Source organism: Myiozetetes cayanensis, unplaced genomic scaffold, assembly GCF_022539395.1.
Source record: "Myiozetetes cayanensis isolate MyiCay16 unplaced genomic scaffold, myiCay2020 scf5-8, whole genome shotgun sequence".
NCBI lineage: Eukaryota > Metazoa > Chordata > Aves > Passeriformes > Tyrannidae > Myiozetetes > Myiozetetes cayanensis.
Genome location: NW_026087742.1, coordinates 58,033,003 through 58,050,531, shown reverse-complemented (window position 1 = coordinate 58,050,531; position 17,529 = coordinate 58,033,003). Strand labels below are relative to the sequence as shown.

The window sequence follows — 17,529 nt, the reverse complement described above, 5'->3', positions numbered from 1 at the left end:
CAATGGCTTGAAGCACAGAACACCACCAGAGGTTTGCTCATACTGTTCATTATGGGTGCTCAGTACCCCATTTTGGAGAGATAATCCATGGAGACATGACCAACTGTTAATCAGATTGAGACACACTGGGTTGTTTTTGCAAGAGAACTGTACATTTAAGCAAGTTAGTTGCCACACAGCAAAAAACCAGACACTGTCAAACACCTCTAGCCAATAGTAAGTAGCTGCTCTCTCTAAGTGCACTGGAAATGAAGTGTTTTCTGTGCTTAAAAGAATGAAAACCAACACTGCCTGGCCTTCGAACAATAAAAAAAACCAATTTCATTTTCTAAAATATGTACCAGACAGAAACATGAACCACAAATTGCCATTTCGCAAGTACATTTTTTGACTAGGATTGTCAGGGGTTTTGTTTTCTTCTTTTTTTTTTTCAGCTTTGTGTCTCATACCAAATCCTTCTGTTGTCTTTTCCTCCAATGTTTCTGCAAAATGATCTCTACATTTTGCAGCTTAAACCGCTATTTTTAGCATTGTGATCTCTCTCTCCTTTATTCTCACAGCATACTCACTCTTCATTATCCCATTATTTTTCTGTAGCTAACTTAATCCCTGTAAATCCTAATGCAAAAAAAATCCTTTCATCTCTATGTATGCTACCATGAACTTTATCCTTTATGAAGGAAAAAAGTCTAAACAGTTTATAGAGATTCAAAGACAGTTTGGAAATAACTGTTCTATGCAGCAAGAAGAGAAAAATTTTAAAGTCACTGGTTGAAATGAAAGCCAGGCTGGGCATCCTGGAGCAATGTGAAAATTAAACATCCATAAGCTATAAATTTTAAAAAACCAACAACTTTAAACCTCAACATAGTCATAGTCTTACTTTAATGGCCATGGCATCAGCTTCCTCTGCATTTTCCATCGGTTTTTCGTAAGTCTTCCCTATTTTGGCAACAAAGTCCTTTACAGTTTCACATAATATTCTTCAGATAAAAAAAGGAGAGGGGAGAAATCAAATGAAATAAAATAGATATGTTTTGAATGTTAAATTCTTATGACAATTTTTTATATGCACAGTGCTATAAATCATTCTTATTGGAAACTGAACTTTGTGATCACACTTGCAAATCAGATGACACTTTTTCATAGCTTGCAAAATTGAAGTGATAAGCTTTAAAACAAACATTCTTCCTCTCTTTTGCTTAAGCCTTTGCGCACATTGTATCTCAGTCTCTTATCTGAAATAAACATGACTGATTTTATCCATTCCCTTGCTTGTACACCTTCCATACCAGAGGACTTAGCAAACTTGCACTCACTGTGATAACTTCAAACACAGTCATGCCAACTCCCATGCAAAGATGCAGCTTAGAAACCATGGAGAAAATCTACTGAGTTGAATGGAGTACTTCTTAGATGAAAGCATATGGCCACACACATCCCATTGCACAGCTCATGCTCTTGAACCATAGCTGACCCTGAAGCCTATCTAGTGGCTGCAATGAATTTTGACTGTGTGAATCAGGAAGACTTGATTGTTATTACCTACACTGAAGACAGACAGCAAACTCACTAATGAGGTGTGGGTAATTGCTTAGTACTGTTCATTTGGTTGGCATTTATTTGACAGAAATTAAACATATTTAACAAGATACAGACCCAGCTTAGAAACTGGAGTTGTAATAATATCCTGCATCCTTATATTCTACATCTGCTATGTATACTTTTAAAATGAAATTTTGTTAACTTGGATTAACCGGTCTTTTGCATATTGCAAAATATGAGACTTTTTTTCATCGAGAAGGTATACACAGAATAGTTCTGGTTTCAGATGACCTCCATGATTAGCCAATTCTCTCTCATTTTAAAGTGTTTCAGTTTGTGGGAAAAAAAACCCATTACTGTCTGAGACCACTGTTGACTGAACTGATACAGACAGAGCTACAATAAAGCTACCTAAGCTGAAGTTCTGCTTCACGCTGGTGAAGCTGTTTGTCCTCTTAAACCTATGGGTATGCATTAAAAAGATACCCAGAAGAAATGCAATATGGAGTAGATCACATATTTGCATTAGTAACACTAAGTTTCATACTGAAGCCACACACTGATTTGGAGTGATTTTAAATCACTTTATATTAATATGGTGTGATTTTTTTTTTAATTTAGTATTAAGTAATCCGTTACAACTGCACCATATAAAAATTTTGCAGAAAAAAACCTGTATCCACTCTAAAAGACATAAATCAAGATATGTTAGGCCAAGCCAGTTGGGCTAGCCATAAGAAAATCAGGCTTAGACAGAAGGCTACTATGGTGATGATGTTACACAGAGAGTTTATCTCACACATTGTACATGACACTGATTGACTCACTTGGCAGATGATATGACAACTGAGTGCTGATCAGAATTGAGAATTTTTGCAAGATGAGCAGCAACTGAGTCCTCATAAGCAGATATCTGAAAACAGAGAGAAGAGACTTGAATTTCCACACATTTCAGCAATTTAACACCAAGTAGTGAGTTTAAACATCTCAAAAAAATAGCAGGATTTCCATTTCAGATCTAATACAAGGACAAGTGGCAGTGCAGATTCCACCTGCATACTGTATTTTATGTGCCAGTTCTTTAATATTCAAAGTAACACTGCATCTGAGAACTTAATCCACAGCTCTTTTTGTCCTATAGAGAAAACAGTAATTTCTAGGCTGAAAAACAGTCCATTAGGCAGAAAAAAAATTTACCTTCTCCTGAGATTTATAACAACATAGAGTATTACAATCTTACATCTTTTATTTCTAAGATAAGCAAAGTTTTCCTCAAACTGATCAACTAAGAAAAAAAATCAAATGTTTGCAGTTATAAGCTGGAATTTTCTTTTTACTGTCAGATGGGCTCTTACTCCCCAGCTAACACAACTGAAAAAGGCTGCTAAACTGTATAATGTTATCAAAGCCAATCCTCACAGGGAAAACCATTTAGGGTTTAGTCTTTAAAGAACATTAGGAATTACAAATTCTGAAATACTCAGAAAAAGATTTGGAATGGATCAGAAGTGCACCCTCACGCACTATATCCTATCTCAAAATAGCTATGGATCCTGACCTCAATTTTTAAAGAAAATTCTAACCAAATTCCAAATTTAAAGCTAAAAATAAAAAATAAATACAGTTCTGAAATATTCTGATGGCTTCTCTTAAAACATCTTAGCATGTTTTTGTCCTTGATTTTGAACAGGTTGATATATCACTTTGTTTTTTCCTCCTAAAATCCAGCCTTCATTGTAGAACTCTGACTTTCATTTAAAGGGAAAAAAACATAAACACTGATCAGTAAGAATGAAGTAATGTTTTTCAAATATCAGTATAAAATTTCTGGAAACCAAGCGAAATTAGTCTCCTGAAACTACTGGAGGAAAGAGGAGAGAGAAAAGAATTACATATGTACTTCCATTTGCTTTTCAAACTGTGGTTTAATACAATACCTACTGTAAGGTTAATTATTATTTTTCTGAAATATCATACATCCATCAGTAAACAATGCAAAACCCCCATTAAAACAGAGATTCAACAAGGTACTCAAAACCAAATGTTACTCAAGTAGTGACAGGTAATATAGGCTTCAGAATATATTTTCCAAAACAGAAGTTTTATAAAAGCAGTTCCTTCCATTTTCAGAAGGGGCTAAAAAAATTTCGAAGCCAGAAATAACTAGAACAAAATGATGATAAAGACACACTTGAAAATTTTAACTATCTTGAAAAATTAGATAAGATAAAGCCTTGATCTATGTTGCTGACACCAGAAGCAGAGCTGTATGCAAAGCAACCCTGTTAAAATCCCAGCCTTTCTGCATCTCTTTATCCAGCAATCCATCAAAGGTTACAACCTCCTTGCCAATTAAAAGAGCCTGAATTATTAAATTATTCAAGAGCCTGCTGATTAATTATTGCTTCTCAAGTACTTTTGAGCTAAAATTGATATGCATTAGCTTTCTTAGGAATATATTATTTTCTCATTTTTAGTCAGACTTTTCATTCCAATTAATTTGATTAAAACATCTCCCTCTCTCTCAAAATTGAAACTTCATCAGATAGTACAAGCAAAAATCTAGTCTGGAAGACAGACTAAGCTTTTCTTTGATGATTCTTACGAATTCAAGCTTTCTGAAGAACAAAGAGAAAGTTGGATCATACCTGATCAAACTCAACATGCAAAAAAATTCTCTTTCTTTAGGAATACAATATTTTATATATAATGTATTTAAAATATTTATACACATTTTATATATTTATATGTTATACAGTAATATAGCACCAAATTATACAAAAGTATATATAACATATACTAATATATAATAATTCTATAAAATATATAGTAGTATTATATGACAATTATACAACACTACATTCTTGCATAACAAATTATATAATATGTAATTTCTGATACATATTAAAATATACATATATATTCAGGAAGAAATTTTTCTGACTGCTTTGATGAAGACTCCTTACCTTCATTCCTTCTTGGTAAATAATACAGAACCAGAAATACTAATTACTTGAGATACACAGCATGAACAGACATAAATTCTGTTCAGTTAGCAGATCACAAAACATCTGTTTCTGTTTTTCACGAAAATGCTTCAATTACAAGTATTGTCAGCCCAGAAGCTCCAAGTTAAGTACATGAAACAATAGAACAAAAGTAAAAGTCCACCTGGCACTCCTCTGACTCTTCTGCAGTCACTGGAAGAATAGAAGGCTTTGCTGGTAATTTCAGTTCATATGACATTATACTCCACCTGAAAGAATCATAACAGCTTTGAGTTTCCAGTTCATTAGTTTTATCTTCTTTCTGACATATTAACAAAAATAAAATTCACTGTCACACCATAGATGGTTTAAAAAAAAAAAAAAAGGCAGCTTAACTTTTAATTGTATATTATATGGGTGAAATAATTGAAATTAACAGTAATAAATTGTCCAGATTATTTGTTAGTGATTTGGTTATTAGTTTCATTTGTGAAAAAATCATGGGACATTCAATAAAGACAATAAAGATTTTCTAGAAAAAACATTTACATTATAAAACAATTTGTGCAAACTAACTGCAGAAGTCAAAGGAAAATAGATGTCTTCGTAAAGAAAATGTTCTAAGGTGACATTTTTTTTCATCTCAGCTAGGGGAGGTAGGCATGAAAACAAGGAAAATGGTGAGGGATCTTCATTGACATATATATATATACATATATATTTTTTTTTTTTTCCCATGGTAAACAATAGCACTCAACAGCATAGATTGTACGAAACCACTAATAACAACATCCTTCAAAGCCTGTTGAAAAGAACAAGCATTCACTGCAGATGTCCTTGGGAGTAAGTCTACTGAAATTAGACCAAAAAATGAAACTGAGCTTTTTTTCAGTACAGAAAAAAGGAAACATCATTTAATCTACAAATCTTTCAGAATCTGAGGATCAGTAACACGCATTTCTTCACACACTTTGATTTAAAATGATCAAGTAGCCTGAAGAAAACCTTAAAATACAAAAACGACTTGTTTCTCTATTTCATAAAATAATTTAAAATAGAATTCCCTTTGATGACGTTCAAGTGTTTGTAACTAGAGCAAGAAAAGAAACACTCATGAGAGAGTACTGAGTGTACCATTAGCAAACTTGCAGATGACACCAAGTTGAGGGGGGAAGTGTTGATCTGCTGGAAGGCAGGAGGGCTCTGCAGAGGGACCTGGACAAGCTGGAGAGATGGGCTGATTCCAATGGGATGAGGTTCAACAAGGCCAAGTGCACTTCGGAGACAACCACCCCATGCAGCACTACCGGCTGGGCACAGAGTGGCTGGAGAGCAGCCAGGCAGAAAGGCACCTGGGAGTTTGGATCGACAGGAAGCTGAACATGAGCCAGCAGTGTGCCCAGGTGGCCAAGAAGGCCAATGGCATCCTGGCCTGTAGCAGGAACGCTGTGGCCAGCAGGACCAGGGAAGTGATCCTTCCCCTGTACTCAGTGCTGGTGAGGCCACACCTGGAGTGCTGTGTCCAGTTCTGGGCCCCTCAGTTCAGGAAGGACATTGAGGTGCTGGAGCAGGTCCAGAGAAGAGCAACCAGGCTGGTGAAGGGACTCGAACACAAGTCCTGTGAGGAGAGGCTGAGGGAGCTGGGGTTGTTTAGTCTGGAGAAGAGGAGGCTCAGGGGTGACCTCATCACTCTCTACAACTACCTGAAAGGAGGTTGTAGCCAGGTGGGGGTCGGTCTCTTCTCCCAGGCAATCAGCAGTAGGACAAGAGGGCATGGTCTTAAGTTCTCCCAGGCTCTCCCTCCAGGGGAGGTTTAAGTTGGATATTATGAATAAATTTTGTACAGAGAGAGTAATCAGACATTGAAATGGGCTGCCCAGAGAGGTGGTGGATTCACCATCCCTCGAGGTTTTTAAGATGAGACTGGACGTGGCACTTAAGGCCATGGTCTGGTAACCACAGTGGTGTTGGATCAAGGGTTGAACTTGATGATCTGTGAGGTCTTTTCCAACCCAGTTGATTCTATGATTCTATGAAAGGAACAGAGTAAGAAATATTCCTCTCAAAAGCAGTGCTAGACCTCCATTGGAACAACATGATCATCAGCCTCTCTGATTTTTTTCAAATGGGGATTGCTGCTTTCCTATGGATGGAAATCATGCAAAACAAGGATTGGGAAGGTCCATTTTTGACTAAGAAAATTAGCTCTGCATCCTGTCCACAGCTAATGCCTCAGAAAATTATATGAAGAGTGTAAGTACACAAAGTGATTTTTCCCCCACATCCAAGGACAGACAGTTCAGGTGTTTCCTAAATAAACATGCTACCTTTAATGTTGTTTAAAAGCATGCATGGAGTCCATAAAACTGCTCAAAACACAATTTCTTAATGCTTAAAACTTCTTTTAACAGGCAGTTATGAAGTTTCATCAGTTATGCAAGAAAATGTCACCTTCTGAATGTCTTTGGACAATGTTTCCTAGTTCCATCAACCACTCGTCCATCTGACTCTACAGTTTACAAAACATGTTAAAGAGCTGTCCCCATTACTATCTCTGTCTCCCTCATGATTAAAATCTGCACTTAAAAACCAAAACCACTGAACACCAAGTCTCTAAAATGAATTTTAGGCCATCAGAAAACCAAACAAATACAATTTGAATCTCATGGTAAATCACATTTAGGTTTACCTGTCTAACATTTTCGTGCTGGCTCGTTCTAGCTTTTCCAAAATCTGAGGAAGTTGCGTATCATCATCACAGGATCCTCCCCAACCAAGGACACGAGCAAGGTCATTTCCAGTACCAAGGGGTAACACTCCTAACTGACACTGAAACACAAACAGGAAAAAATCTACTACTGAAAACTAAAAGGAAAAAGTAAAATGTGATTCCAAATGCTGCTTATTTCAATCAACTAATATTAATTATATAGGACGTCTAAAGCATGTAAGTCAAATTGTGCGATTCCAATACAACTTGTCCAGTAAAAAATTTCATTTAACAGTAACTATGGAGTTTGGCCCATCTACAGAGATATGACAAAGAACCAAATCAAGGAAAAGGTAAGCACACAAAATTAAATCTAGTCAGTATAGGCAAGGAAACTAAGTATGCACACTTGCCTGCTTGTGCAAGCTGAGCTTATCAATTTCTGACAAGACCCAACCCACGCTTCCATCGCCACCACACACAAGAATCCTGAAGTTGTCAAACTTCTGAAATAACCGCAAACTGTAGAGAAAATGCAGCCTGTTAGAGCCAGTTATGTCCATTGGCAAGAGAGCAGTTCATTAATTAGCAACTGCCGTGAGAAAACATGGTGCATGGCACCTTTATGGTTCTTCTTTTATTGTTCTGGGATATGCAGATACAACCATCTTCTTAATTAACCTATCTCCAGCCCACCCATTGCTGTATATTCCACTTAAACTGACATTTCTGATAAATAACATGCCAAGTTTTTCTTTAAAAAATTCTCTTGATATTGTTTTCAGGATTTTATGTCTTTTTTTAATTAATTTTATTAATATATAAAAAAAATAAAAATCTAAGTAATAAAATTGCAATTGCTCCATGCTTCTCACTTCAGTCAGAAGCATAAGGCACCACTGGGAACTTTTCATGAGAAGAGGTTAAGACACAATGATAGGATGTGCTCCACAATACGGGTGGGCTTTTGTTGACACATGGCTAACTAAATGTAAGGACCACTGGAGGCAATTATTAAACATAAGGTGATCACAATAATATATGACAAATAATACAAGTATTTTATATTAGATCCTTAAAACCGTATTCTGCTTTCACTTCCTATGGCTCTTCCTCCTGTTCTCTGACTTTTAACACCTCCAGGATACAACACTTAGACAGAAAAGGAGGACAAGAGAGACAGAACAAGCAGAAAGGTGAGACACAGAGGAAACAAGAATGAGATGTGAAGAAACAGCCAAGTGTAAAAACAACAGGGACTTAAAGTGGGGGAAAAAAAAATTAAAAAAATAATTGGACAGTATAAACTCTTAAAATATTAACAATAAAGATGTTTATTTTTAATGCATGTTATTTTCCAGAATATGTATAATCTCTGAACCATTTTTACAAAGCAACATATTAAGATCATAAATGTTTGAAGTATTCATATTTTTTATGAAGAAAATAATGTCAATTGCATACAATACACAGATACCTATTAAGACCAAAAGAGGTAGATATTTAAGGGGGAAAAACATTAATAACAGAATAATTTCTCCTACCCTGAGAAAAGGGAGAAAGCCCCTAGAAATACAGTGTCTCATACAATGAAACTCTGCCTTGTAGATCAATCAGAAAAAAAGAAGGCATCAACACAACCTGATAGAATAACTGCTAAGGACCTATCTTTTAAAAGCAATCAATCTGACCTACAATTACTGTGCAAAACCAAAATGAGCCTCCTCAGCCATGGTACAACTATATGAAGAAAGAGAACTTGCAAACATATTTCTCAAACTGTCCTCTCACAAAGACTGCCTCACCAATTAAGATGATTTTTATATGTCATTATAATTACATGACAAAATATTAGCTAAAAGTCACTTAGATTCAGCTCAGATTGTCAGGGCAATAATGAAAAGAATATTACAACTTAGAGAGTTAATAAAACATGTCCATAACACAGTACTAATTATAAAAATCCACAGCTGTATTCCATTATTTTTGTATTATTTGCCCACTGTTTGAACTGGATTTTTGCGCATTTGTTTCTTCTATGTTTTTACCATGAAGCATAACTCTGCATCTTCAAGAGTACAAAAATTAGTGCTTCTAGTTGCTATAACTTATATTAATAGGCCATTTAACCACAACACTACATCTGAGTGGAATTAATTTGGGCAACAGAAATTGGGCATGAATTTAATCTTTGTGAATGTGCAAAGATGCCTGGGATGTGGCCACCACTATGCAAACTTCATCCCTATCTCTCCAGCAATCACTCCTTAGATCCCGCCTGATAGTTTTAATTGTGTTCTTGTTCCAAATTCTACGAGATGATCATTTTCTTGACCATTTGCATATGTTGCCTAAACATATTTTGGATGTACTTTTCAGAAGACTAAAGTTTTCATGTACTTTTCCATCAGCCACTGCAGACTCCCCTACTGACATTTGTGTTCAGAATTCAAAAAGATACAGAGCACATTTAGACAATAATTTTATTCCATAGCTATTCTCAACAAAGTCATAGGAATATCTGAATTACACACATGAAATGGAAGAAAAGCACCCAGGCAACTGTGCATAGAGCCCTGATGCAGGAAGACATCTAAACATTTGTAATAGTTTTGAGCCTAATCAGTTAACAGAAGTCAAAGCTAGTCAAAGCTAACCAAGAGGTTTGGGTTTTGAATTTTTGAGTTTTCCTAAAAAGAAAATATTATCCTACAGTCCCTTCACCTACCAGAATTTATCCTGAAATTCTGTTATCTCTTAGACTTTAATTAGGAAGACAGAGTAGATATTGGTGATAGAATTATATCAACAAGGGGATATAACACTATATAGCAAGGGGAACACAACACTATATTTTGCACTAAATTCCCTTGTGAGAAGGATTGCTCAAGATTTCCAAGGTCATTACCCTAAGTGAGGTCCTCCATTCATTAAATCGAACACCTGAGCTGGATTTAACGACTGTTTGAATCGACGAAGAAACTTTACTCCCTGATTGTCTCCACTCTTTGAGTTAACAAAAACTAAAAGAGGACTGGCACAGGATGGCGGGCATGTGGCTTTCCAGAAACCTGTGAACATAGTTAGAAAGAATGAAATAAATAAGATTTTCTAATATGAACAACACAAAAAGAAATCATGAGAAAGAGGAAGGAGGGGATGAAGGACAAAAGGAGTATATTTTATCATGCATAATGTAAATGCCAAACTGATTATTAGCCCTGCAAGGAAAACAGAATTGTGCAAAATCTACCGGTTCATTTTTTTTCTTTCTGTTTTTTTCAGTGCAGAGATTTAGTAAAATCCTGAAGACAATAGCATTATTGTTTTTCAACAGTGGAAGTTTATTAACCTTTTAGAATACTTCTCAAATCTCATCTTCACAGATTATCACATAATTAAATATATATTGTAGTTACAAGTTACAAGCTTGGTTTTCGATCTTATTTTGCTTTAACTTAACTGGAATGAACTGGATCATCCACGTCTGTATGACCCTTCTATGAGTACTCACAGATTTTAAAACTTACTTGTACTCAATTCCTCCCAGGTGAGACTTTGCATAAGAACTTTCTTTTCAGAGTGAAGTTATATTATTAAATATAATAGAATCACTGATCAACAGACCTTCATCTGCAGCTCAAAGCTTATAAAAATCAATGCAGGTCTTAACTAACTACAGCAGGCTTTCTACAAGGTCCTTAGTAAGTAGTACTAAGGTACACTGTTGTCACTAACACGACCAGTCCGTGGAAGTAGTGGTTTCTCAGCAACACCTCAAAATCAGGTATCCCAAGTATAGGTTTTGACATTTGTCTCCAGCAATATTAAAATGACTGTTGTTTTTCTTACTACAAAAATACTAAAGCTACAAATAAAAAATTGGCATTAAAGTATGCTAATTTAATTCGACATTATCATAATGTCTAATTTAAAATAAGGTTTGAGTAATTTATTTAAATGCCAAGAAAAATAATTTCACATAGGGAACAATCTTCCTAGCATGAATAATAAATAGCAGAATGATGTCTAAGACATCACAAGCAAGTAAATAGAGTGAATATATACAGAATAAATAATCACTTTTACTAACTCCATATAACAATTCATTGAACTGTGTTATAGTTGTTGGTCTATATTCACTAACAACACAAACTACAAAATTAAAGCAGTTGAGATTTCATGAGACTCCTTCTTTAAATCCATCCTCTGCCTTGAACTGCTGTCTCCCACTGCTCATGCGACTCTATCCTGAGCCACCAAAAAACACCTCTGAATTTTGAACATTTGCTGGGTTTTTATCTGTGTGTTGCAGGATTCTTATGCTGCTTATATTTAAAAAAAATTAGAGAAGCTATGGAAACATTTCCTCTCTTAAGCCTGATAAAGTGGTTGTTGGATCTGAGCTGTTCAGCCAGCTTATCTCTGCATAATGCAAAGTTATCTGAAATTTGAAAATTCACAGAATGAGTGGTGCATACCAGGCAGGCATCAGCTCACTTCATCTGAGGACTATCATCATTCACTTGAAAAGTTTCTAGGGGACCATAAATAAAATGAGAGAAAATCTCTACTGGGGAAACTTCCAAAAATATTTTTAAAAACATGATGGCTAAATAATTCTCTAAAACCTTACATAGAAAACTATAGTTCTCTTTAAAAATTTTTAAGACTACATTCACCTGCTCAGCAGAAGGATTTTAGTCTTGTTTATTGATATGGATTTAAATAGACACTGCAAGTCCAGAGCTACCGCTGAGCACACTACAGTACTACGTACCATCAGAGTCTATACTGTTTAGTGCTGTTGGAGGTATGATCGATACCTTACATTGGCCAAGTGGACATTTACGAGGATACAGATCTTTACAGGCAGTGTGAACCTACAAAATAAACAAAAAGTTATTCTCCTCCAGTAGAATTTTGCGGTGAAAATATAACTGATACAGTATCTATGTAACAAAAATGGACTCGTATATAACATTTAGGTGTAGATGGAAGAGGAATGAGACTATAAAAAACCCACAAATGTTCAACCGCAAAGGCTTGTTACTCATTCAACAAAAAATTATTTTATAGAGCTTCATCTTCGGTTACGCTTATAGCAGATATGAATTGTCCTTTCAAGGGAATCGCTTCCCCATCCATGAGGGAAGGAGAACCAAGTTCCCAACAGCCACCATCTGTGTTGGTGGCAGCAGCCACCCTCTGCACATAGCTCTGTAACTGCCTGGCCCACCAGGCTGCTCTGGAAGATGTATCTGCATTAAATCTAGCACACCTACCAAGCCAAACAACCTGCCAAAGGTGGGTCCCCTGAACTCCGTGTCGTAGAGGTCTCTTCCACAGATACTGGAAGGAGAGGCATATGCAGAGGTTGCTGCACTTCACCTAAATTTCAAATCACCTCTGGAGATGCCAATCATTTCCTACTGCCTACACACAGAGCCTGAAGCTTCAACAATAAATAAACTGCCAGAAGCTTCAACAATAAATAAACTGTTGACTTGCATAAGAAACCCATCTTTTTAGACAAGTTTATAAAATAAAGAGAAAACTACTGGGGAAACAGCAGTAGTATGTTACAGAATTTCAATCAGCAACCTATAGATTGTACTGAAGAAGAGAAAGTTAAGATTTTGCACTAATAAAAATATTATTACACTAATATTAATAAATATTAATATAACATATAAAATACAAGAAAGTCACATATGATTATTAGGCTTAAGGAACAGGCATCTGAACATTCAGTTATCAGCTAGGAGAAGGCAGAGAAAACACACTGGATGACAACACCTATTAAAGAAAAGCTGCATCTGTGGACATATTAAAAATTAAATGAAGCAGGTAGGACAGTCATCAGAAATTCTGAATGTTAGAAAGACCTGAGTTTGCAGAAGCTGCCTGCTCCTACTTAATCTAAAAGCACAGTTATGAAATGACAAAATAAAAATAATGTTGAGCAATAAACCTGGCAAAATCCTAGATGCTTGGACGTGGTTCACTGCACCTACCATAGCTTTACACCAAAGGCACTTCCAATCTTGCAGACGTAAAACACTGCCACAAGTCTTGTCGCACACTGCGCATTTGGCACTGACAGGCAGATTACCCTCTAACCACTGGTGAGGCATAGCTATCTGTGGAGAAGCAGTCATCAAAGTTAAATACTCAGAAATTAAAGGCTTTTGTCTTTCAAATATAGGTGGATTTAAACTATTTCTCACAGCTGTACCCTTTCATCAGAGAAGCAGCTGGTCAGCCAGGACAAGTGACACTGATGCGCACAAGGCAACAGTAATGAATGTGGACTACTGTGGTGTTTCACGTGCTAGGCAGAAAACATGACACCTGAAGAGGGGAGACGCATCTAAATCATGGTACTGTGGTAGCAATTAACCATGAAACAACAGAACAGTTAAATCCGGACACTCAGTAACACAAACAAGTTCCCATTCAGTTAATGCTGACTACATGACACAAACCAATTAAAAATAACTAAAATTCAGAAGAATAGGCAGGACAGAAAAATACTTCTATGGCTTTACTTACGCACTCACCACAGCTTTATAAAGCAGTCTCTAAATGCTGTGCAAAGCTTTACTCAGAGCACTCTTTGTCCTATTAATACCACAGGCAACTCAGGACTCTCAGGTGTACAACACAGTACTAACCTTCTAGGAAAAGGTTTCACACCAGTGGCTCACACTTGGTTGTGTTTTAAAAATAATTCATCTATCACAATAAACCTCTCAAAAGCTCTTGTTGTTTTCTCCCGTTAATTTTAAAATTCCTGCTTTCATCGCCAAAAAAAACGCCCTGCAATCCAGTGAGTTCCAAGCAGGCCTCCTGGGGAAGAGCTATAGGTAGGAGGACACAAAATAGATTGCCAAAACAGCATGGTAATAGTGCAAAATATCACCTTTGCTTAAGAGCAATAGGAACTTCTGGGAACAATTCTCCAGCTTCAGTTTCTCTGCATGTGGCCTTTAAAAGCTTGTCATACAGCTGCAATCTAGTGCCTGCAGTTGCTAGACTTGTCTTGTGAGATAGGAATATAACTTTTATTCTAAATACTATGTTAATCTTTGAGAAGTGTTCCGGAAAATAGCCACCTATAATTAACTTCAGTGGGTCACATTGCAATATTTCTGTGCTTAGCCTTTTTTTCTTCCCCTAAAGATGAAACAGCTTTGGAAAATACTGTAAATCTGAATAGTACTTACACCATCTTCATCTTCAATGATGTCTTTTCCTATTGAGGCTAATGTGGTCCATTTGCAGTTATTTGTTGCTCGGACAGCACATCTTTTATGTGCTTTAAACTTACACACTGGAAGACACACAGAAACACACATACCGTGTTATTTGCTGCATTTCAGTGATACATAACTTTTAAAAAATTAAACACAGACATTCCATAAAACAGCCAAGCACATATCACCCAGTGTTGCACACAAGGCACTACCCTAAATGAAAATTCAGTTCATAATCATTCCAACTTTAACCCTCTAAACTGGGTTTAACTGCTTAGCTGTAGCCCATGCTAACTTTGTCCTCAAATCCACATCAGTCCCCGTTTTTTCAGGTGCAAGGTACAAATATATCTTCAACTATGGTTTTGCTTTTTCTATTCCTTCAGTGACATAACTCAGATGTCTGGTTTAAATTTGCAAGAGATGATGGGAGAGTGTTTTACACAATTATTTTGAGTCAGGAGCTCTGTTTCTTCACTCAAAGGATGCTAATGGGGCATCATACTAGGCCTGTTTTATCAGAAGATGAGAAAGTGAGGGGTTAGGTGTTGATATTTTTATTCAGGATACTGGAGGTTACAAGATTTTTCAAGAGCTTATAATAAATGAGGATGAGCCTGGATTATTTACTAACAGTCTACTAACTGGAATATCCATCACAAGTGTGTAGTACAGGCAGACATTTTGACAACCTAATAACTGAATTTGTTCAACACAATTAATATGACTAGTTAATGATGGCATATTAGACCAAACAGACTGATGCACCCAACTGTGGGTACTTCTTTTACTGGAAGTGCATGACATCATTCTATTTAGAGTGCATTATATAAATTATTTTAGCAAAGAGCATTAAAGGTTTATGAGAACTAGCCAGCAGATCAGAAGTAGTAGTCTCTTTTCAAACAAATATTTGACAGGAAATTGTCAAAAGCTTTGGCCCTTTGTTTATCCACCATTAAAAAACATTAAGCGTTGCTACAAAAGGTCTTGTAAATAATAAATTTCCCATTTTAATTCCACTGATCCATTGCCAGATCAATTTAAAAAGTGAATTGAGACTATGTAACCAACATCTGAGTTTGAGAGCAATCCTCACTGTTCTGGGAGATGTGTGAAAGTAAGTGCTCAGCTCTCACTTTCTTACTTTCTCGAAAGAAAGAGAATGAAACAAAACAAAACAAAAGCTCTGTTGCTTTTACAGTAACTCCCCTGGTCATTTCAAAAAGCATCATTCATAGAATCATAGAATTATTTGGGTTGGAAGGGACATTTGAAGATTATTTAGTTCCAGCTCCCCTGCTAAGGGCTGGGACACCTTTCACTAGATCAGGTTGCTCAAAGTCCCACCTAGCCTGCCCTTGAACATTTCCAGGGTTGAGGCATCCACAACTTCTTCTTCTTCACCACCTTCACAGTAAAGAATTTCTTCTTAATATTTAAATCTACTCTCAGTTTTAAGTCATTCCCCCTTGTCCTGTCTACTACATGCTCTTGTAAAACAAGTCTCTCTCCATCTTTCTTGAAGGCTCTCTTCAGGTACTGAAAGGCCACAACTACATCACCCCAAAGCCTTTTCTTCTCCATGTTGAGAATCCCAATTCTCTCAGCCTTTCCTCACAGGAGAGCTGCCCCAGCCCTCTGATCATCTTTATGGCCCTCCTCTGGACTCACTCCAACAGGTCCATGGCTCTCAACATAAGAAGGACATGAACCTATTGCAGCAAGACCAACACAGATTCAAAGTGTTCAAATATCAACTAACGGGGTAGGCTCACATTTTCTAAACAGCTGTGTGTTTGCCAACTTAAGCTGGTTCCAAGCATCTAAAGAAGTCAGCTCTAAAAAAGCACAGAAATAAAGGCTGTGTTTTCAAGGGATGGACCTTCAGCAGTTTCACCATTTGAATGTTTTGGAGAAGATTTGCCACTGAATTCAGCTTCCTACTCATAAATGATATGCATTTGCTTTGCTGCACAGATCAAAATGCAGCAAAGCAGAGATGAGCAGGAATAGGAAATTACGAATTTTCAAAGGGATAACAAAGTAATGGAATTTTTCAAATCCTATTGAGCTGTAATTCAGCTAGATCTTAGGAACCCTCTATTGAACCTCTGCTCTCTCAACAAGGCAAGGACAAATTCAATCCCAGGATCTGAAGAGCAGCAGCAAGCTACACTTGCCATAGATGGCAAGTGACAGCTAATGTTTGCTTTTTAAGTACAGTAAATAACCCACCTACCAAATTTCAGATCAGACTTTGTGGGTCACTCCCCTGCAACCTCCATACCATCAAACAACGTTTTATGTTACTCTAAGCATTAAACATTACCAAAAGAATTGACCTTAGGACACAGATGTAACTTTTAAGCAAGGAAAGGAAAATTTTAAGTAAAATCTCCATCTTAGTTACCATTATCCTCTAATTTCTTTTGTCTCAGATTACACTACATCTCATTCATGAATCAGTCAGATGTCTGAAATCTTCCAGAAAACATACAGACATATGGCTAGACATCAACTGCTGTTACTTTGCCAATGAGTCAAAATATAAGAAAAGGAAAGATTTAGCCAAACTAAATCTAGAATATTCATAGCATGTTATTTTAAACTTTAATTTCTGTGTAAATGTTTATAACTGAGATATGAAGCAGGTATTTCAGAAAGTCAACCAACACAACCACTTATTAGCAAACAGCTGCCACAGTGGGACCAACACCTGCTGTCAAACAGAGGGAATAAATCAAGACCTATTACTATCCTAATGAAGAAAAGTCAACATTACTGAATGTTATCATAGGATCTCTTGTGCTGAAAATCTACGCCTTTGTTATAGAATATTTCTGTCTCAAAGGCCTTTCATTCTAACCACCCATCAATTAATTCAACTACATTGGGAGGGCACTCAACTTTTTTTTCCTCAAACTTACTCCTCTACCACCTATTTTATGAAGAGTTTTCTCTTCTGTGTTCTTCAAACAAGACCAGGCTCAGACTATTCTTGTCCAACTTCAAAGACCAATCTGAA

General features: G+C 36.4%; 1 protein-coding gene across 3 annotated transcripts in view; it reads right to left on the bottom strand.

Annotated features, from left to right (window-relative positions):
• Positions 1-17,529, bottom strand: part of DGKH (diacylglycerol kinase eta) — a 162,553-nt gene that overhangs the window by 38,690 nt on the left and 106,334 nt on the right. For all 3 annotated transcript variants that reach the window (XM_050331892.1, XM_050331894.1, XM_050331895.1), the window contains 9 exons: positions 14,472-14,578; positions 13,260-13,385; positions 12,023-12,125; positions 10,151-10,313; positions 7,656-7,764; positions 7,222-7,361; positions 4,717-4,801; positions 2,373-2,458; positions 884-983 (listed from right to left, as the gene is read on the bottom strand). In XM_050331892.1, coding sequence (XP_050187849.1) covers positions 884-983; positions 2,373-2,458; positions 4,717-4,801; positions 7,222-7,361; positions 7,656-7,764; positions 10,151-10,313; positions 12,023-12,125; positions 13,260-13,385; positions 14,472-14,578 — 1,019 coding nt within the window. The remainder of the gene's footprint in view (positions 1-883; positions 984-2,372; positions 2,459-4,716; positions 4,802-7,221; positions 7,362-7,655; positions 7,765-10,150; positions 10,314-12,022; positions 12,126-13,259; positions 13,386-14,471; positions 14,579-17,529) is intronic.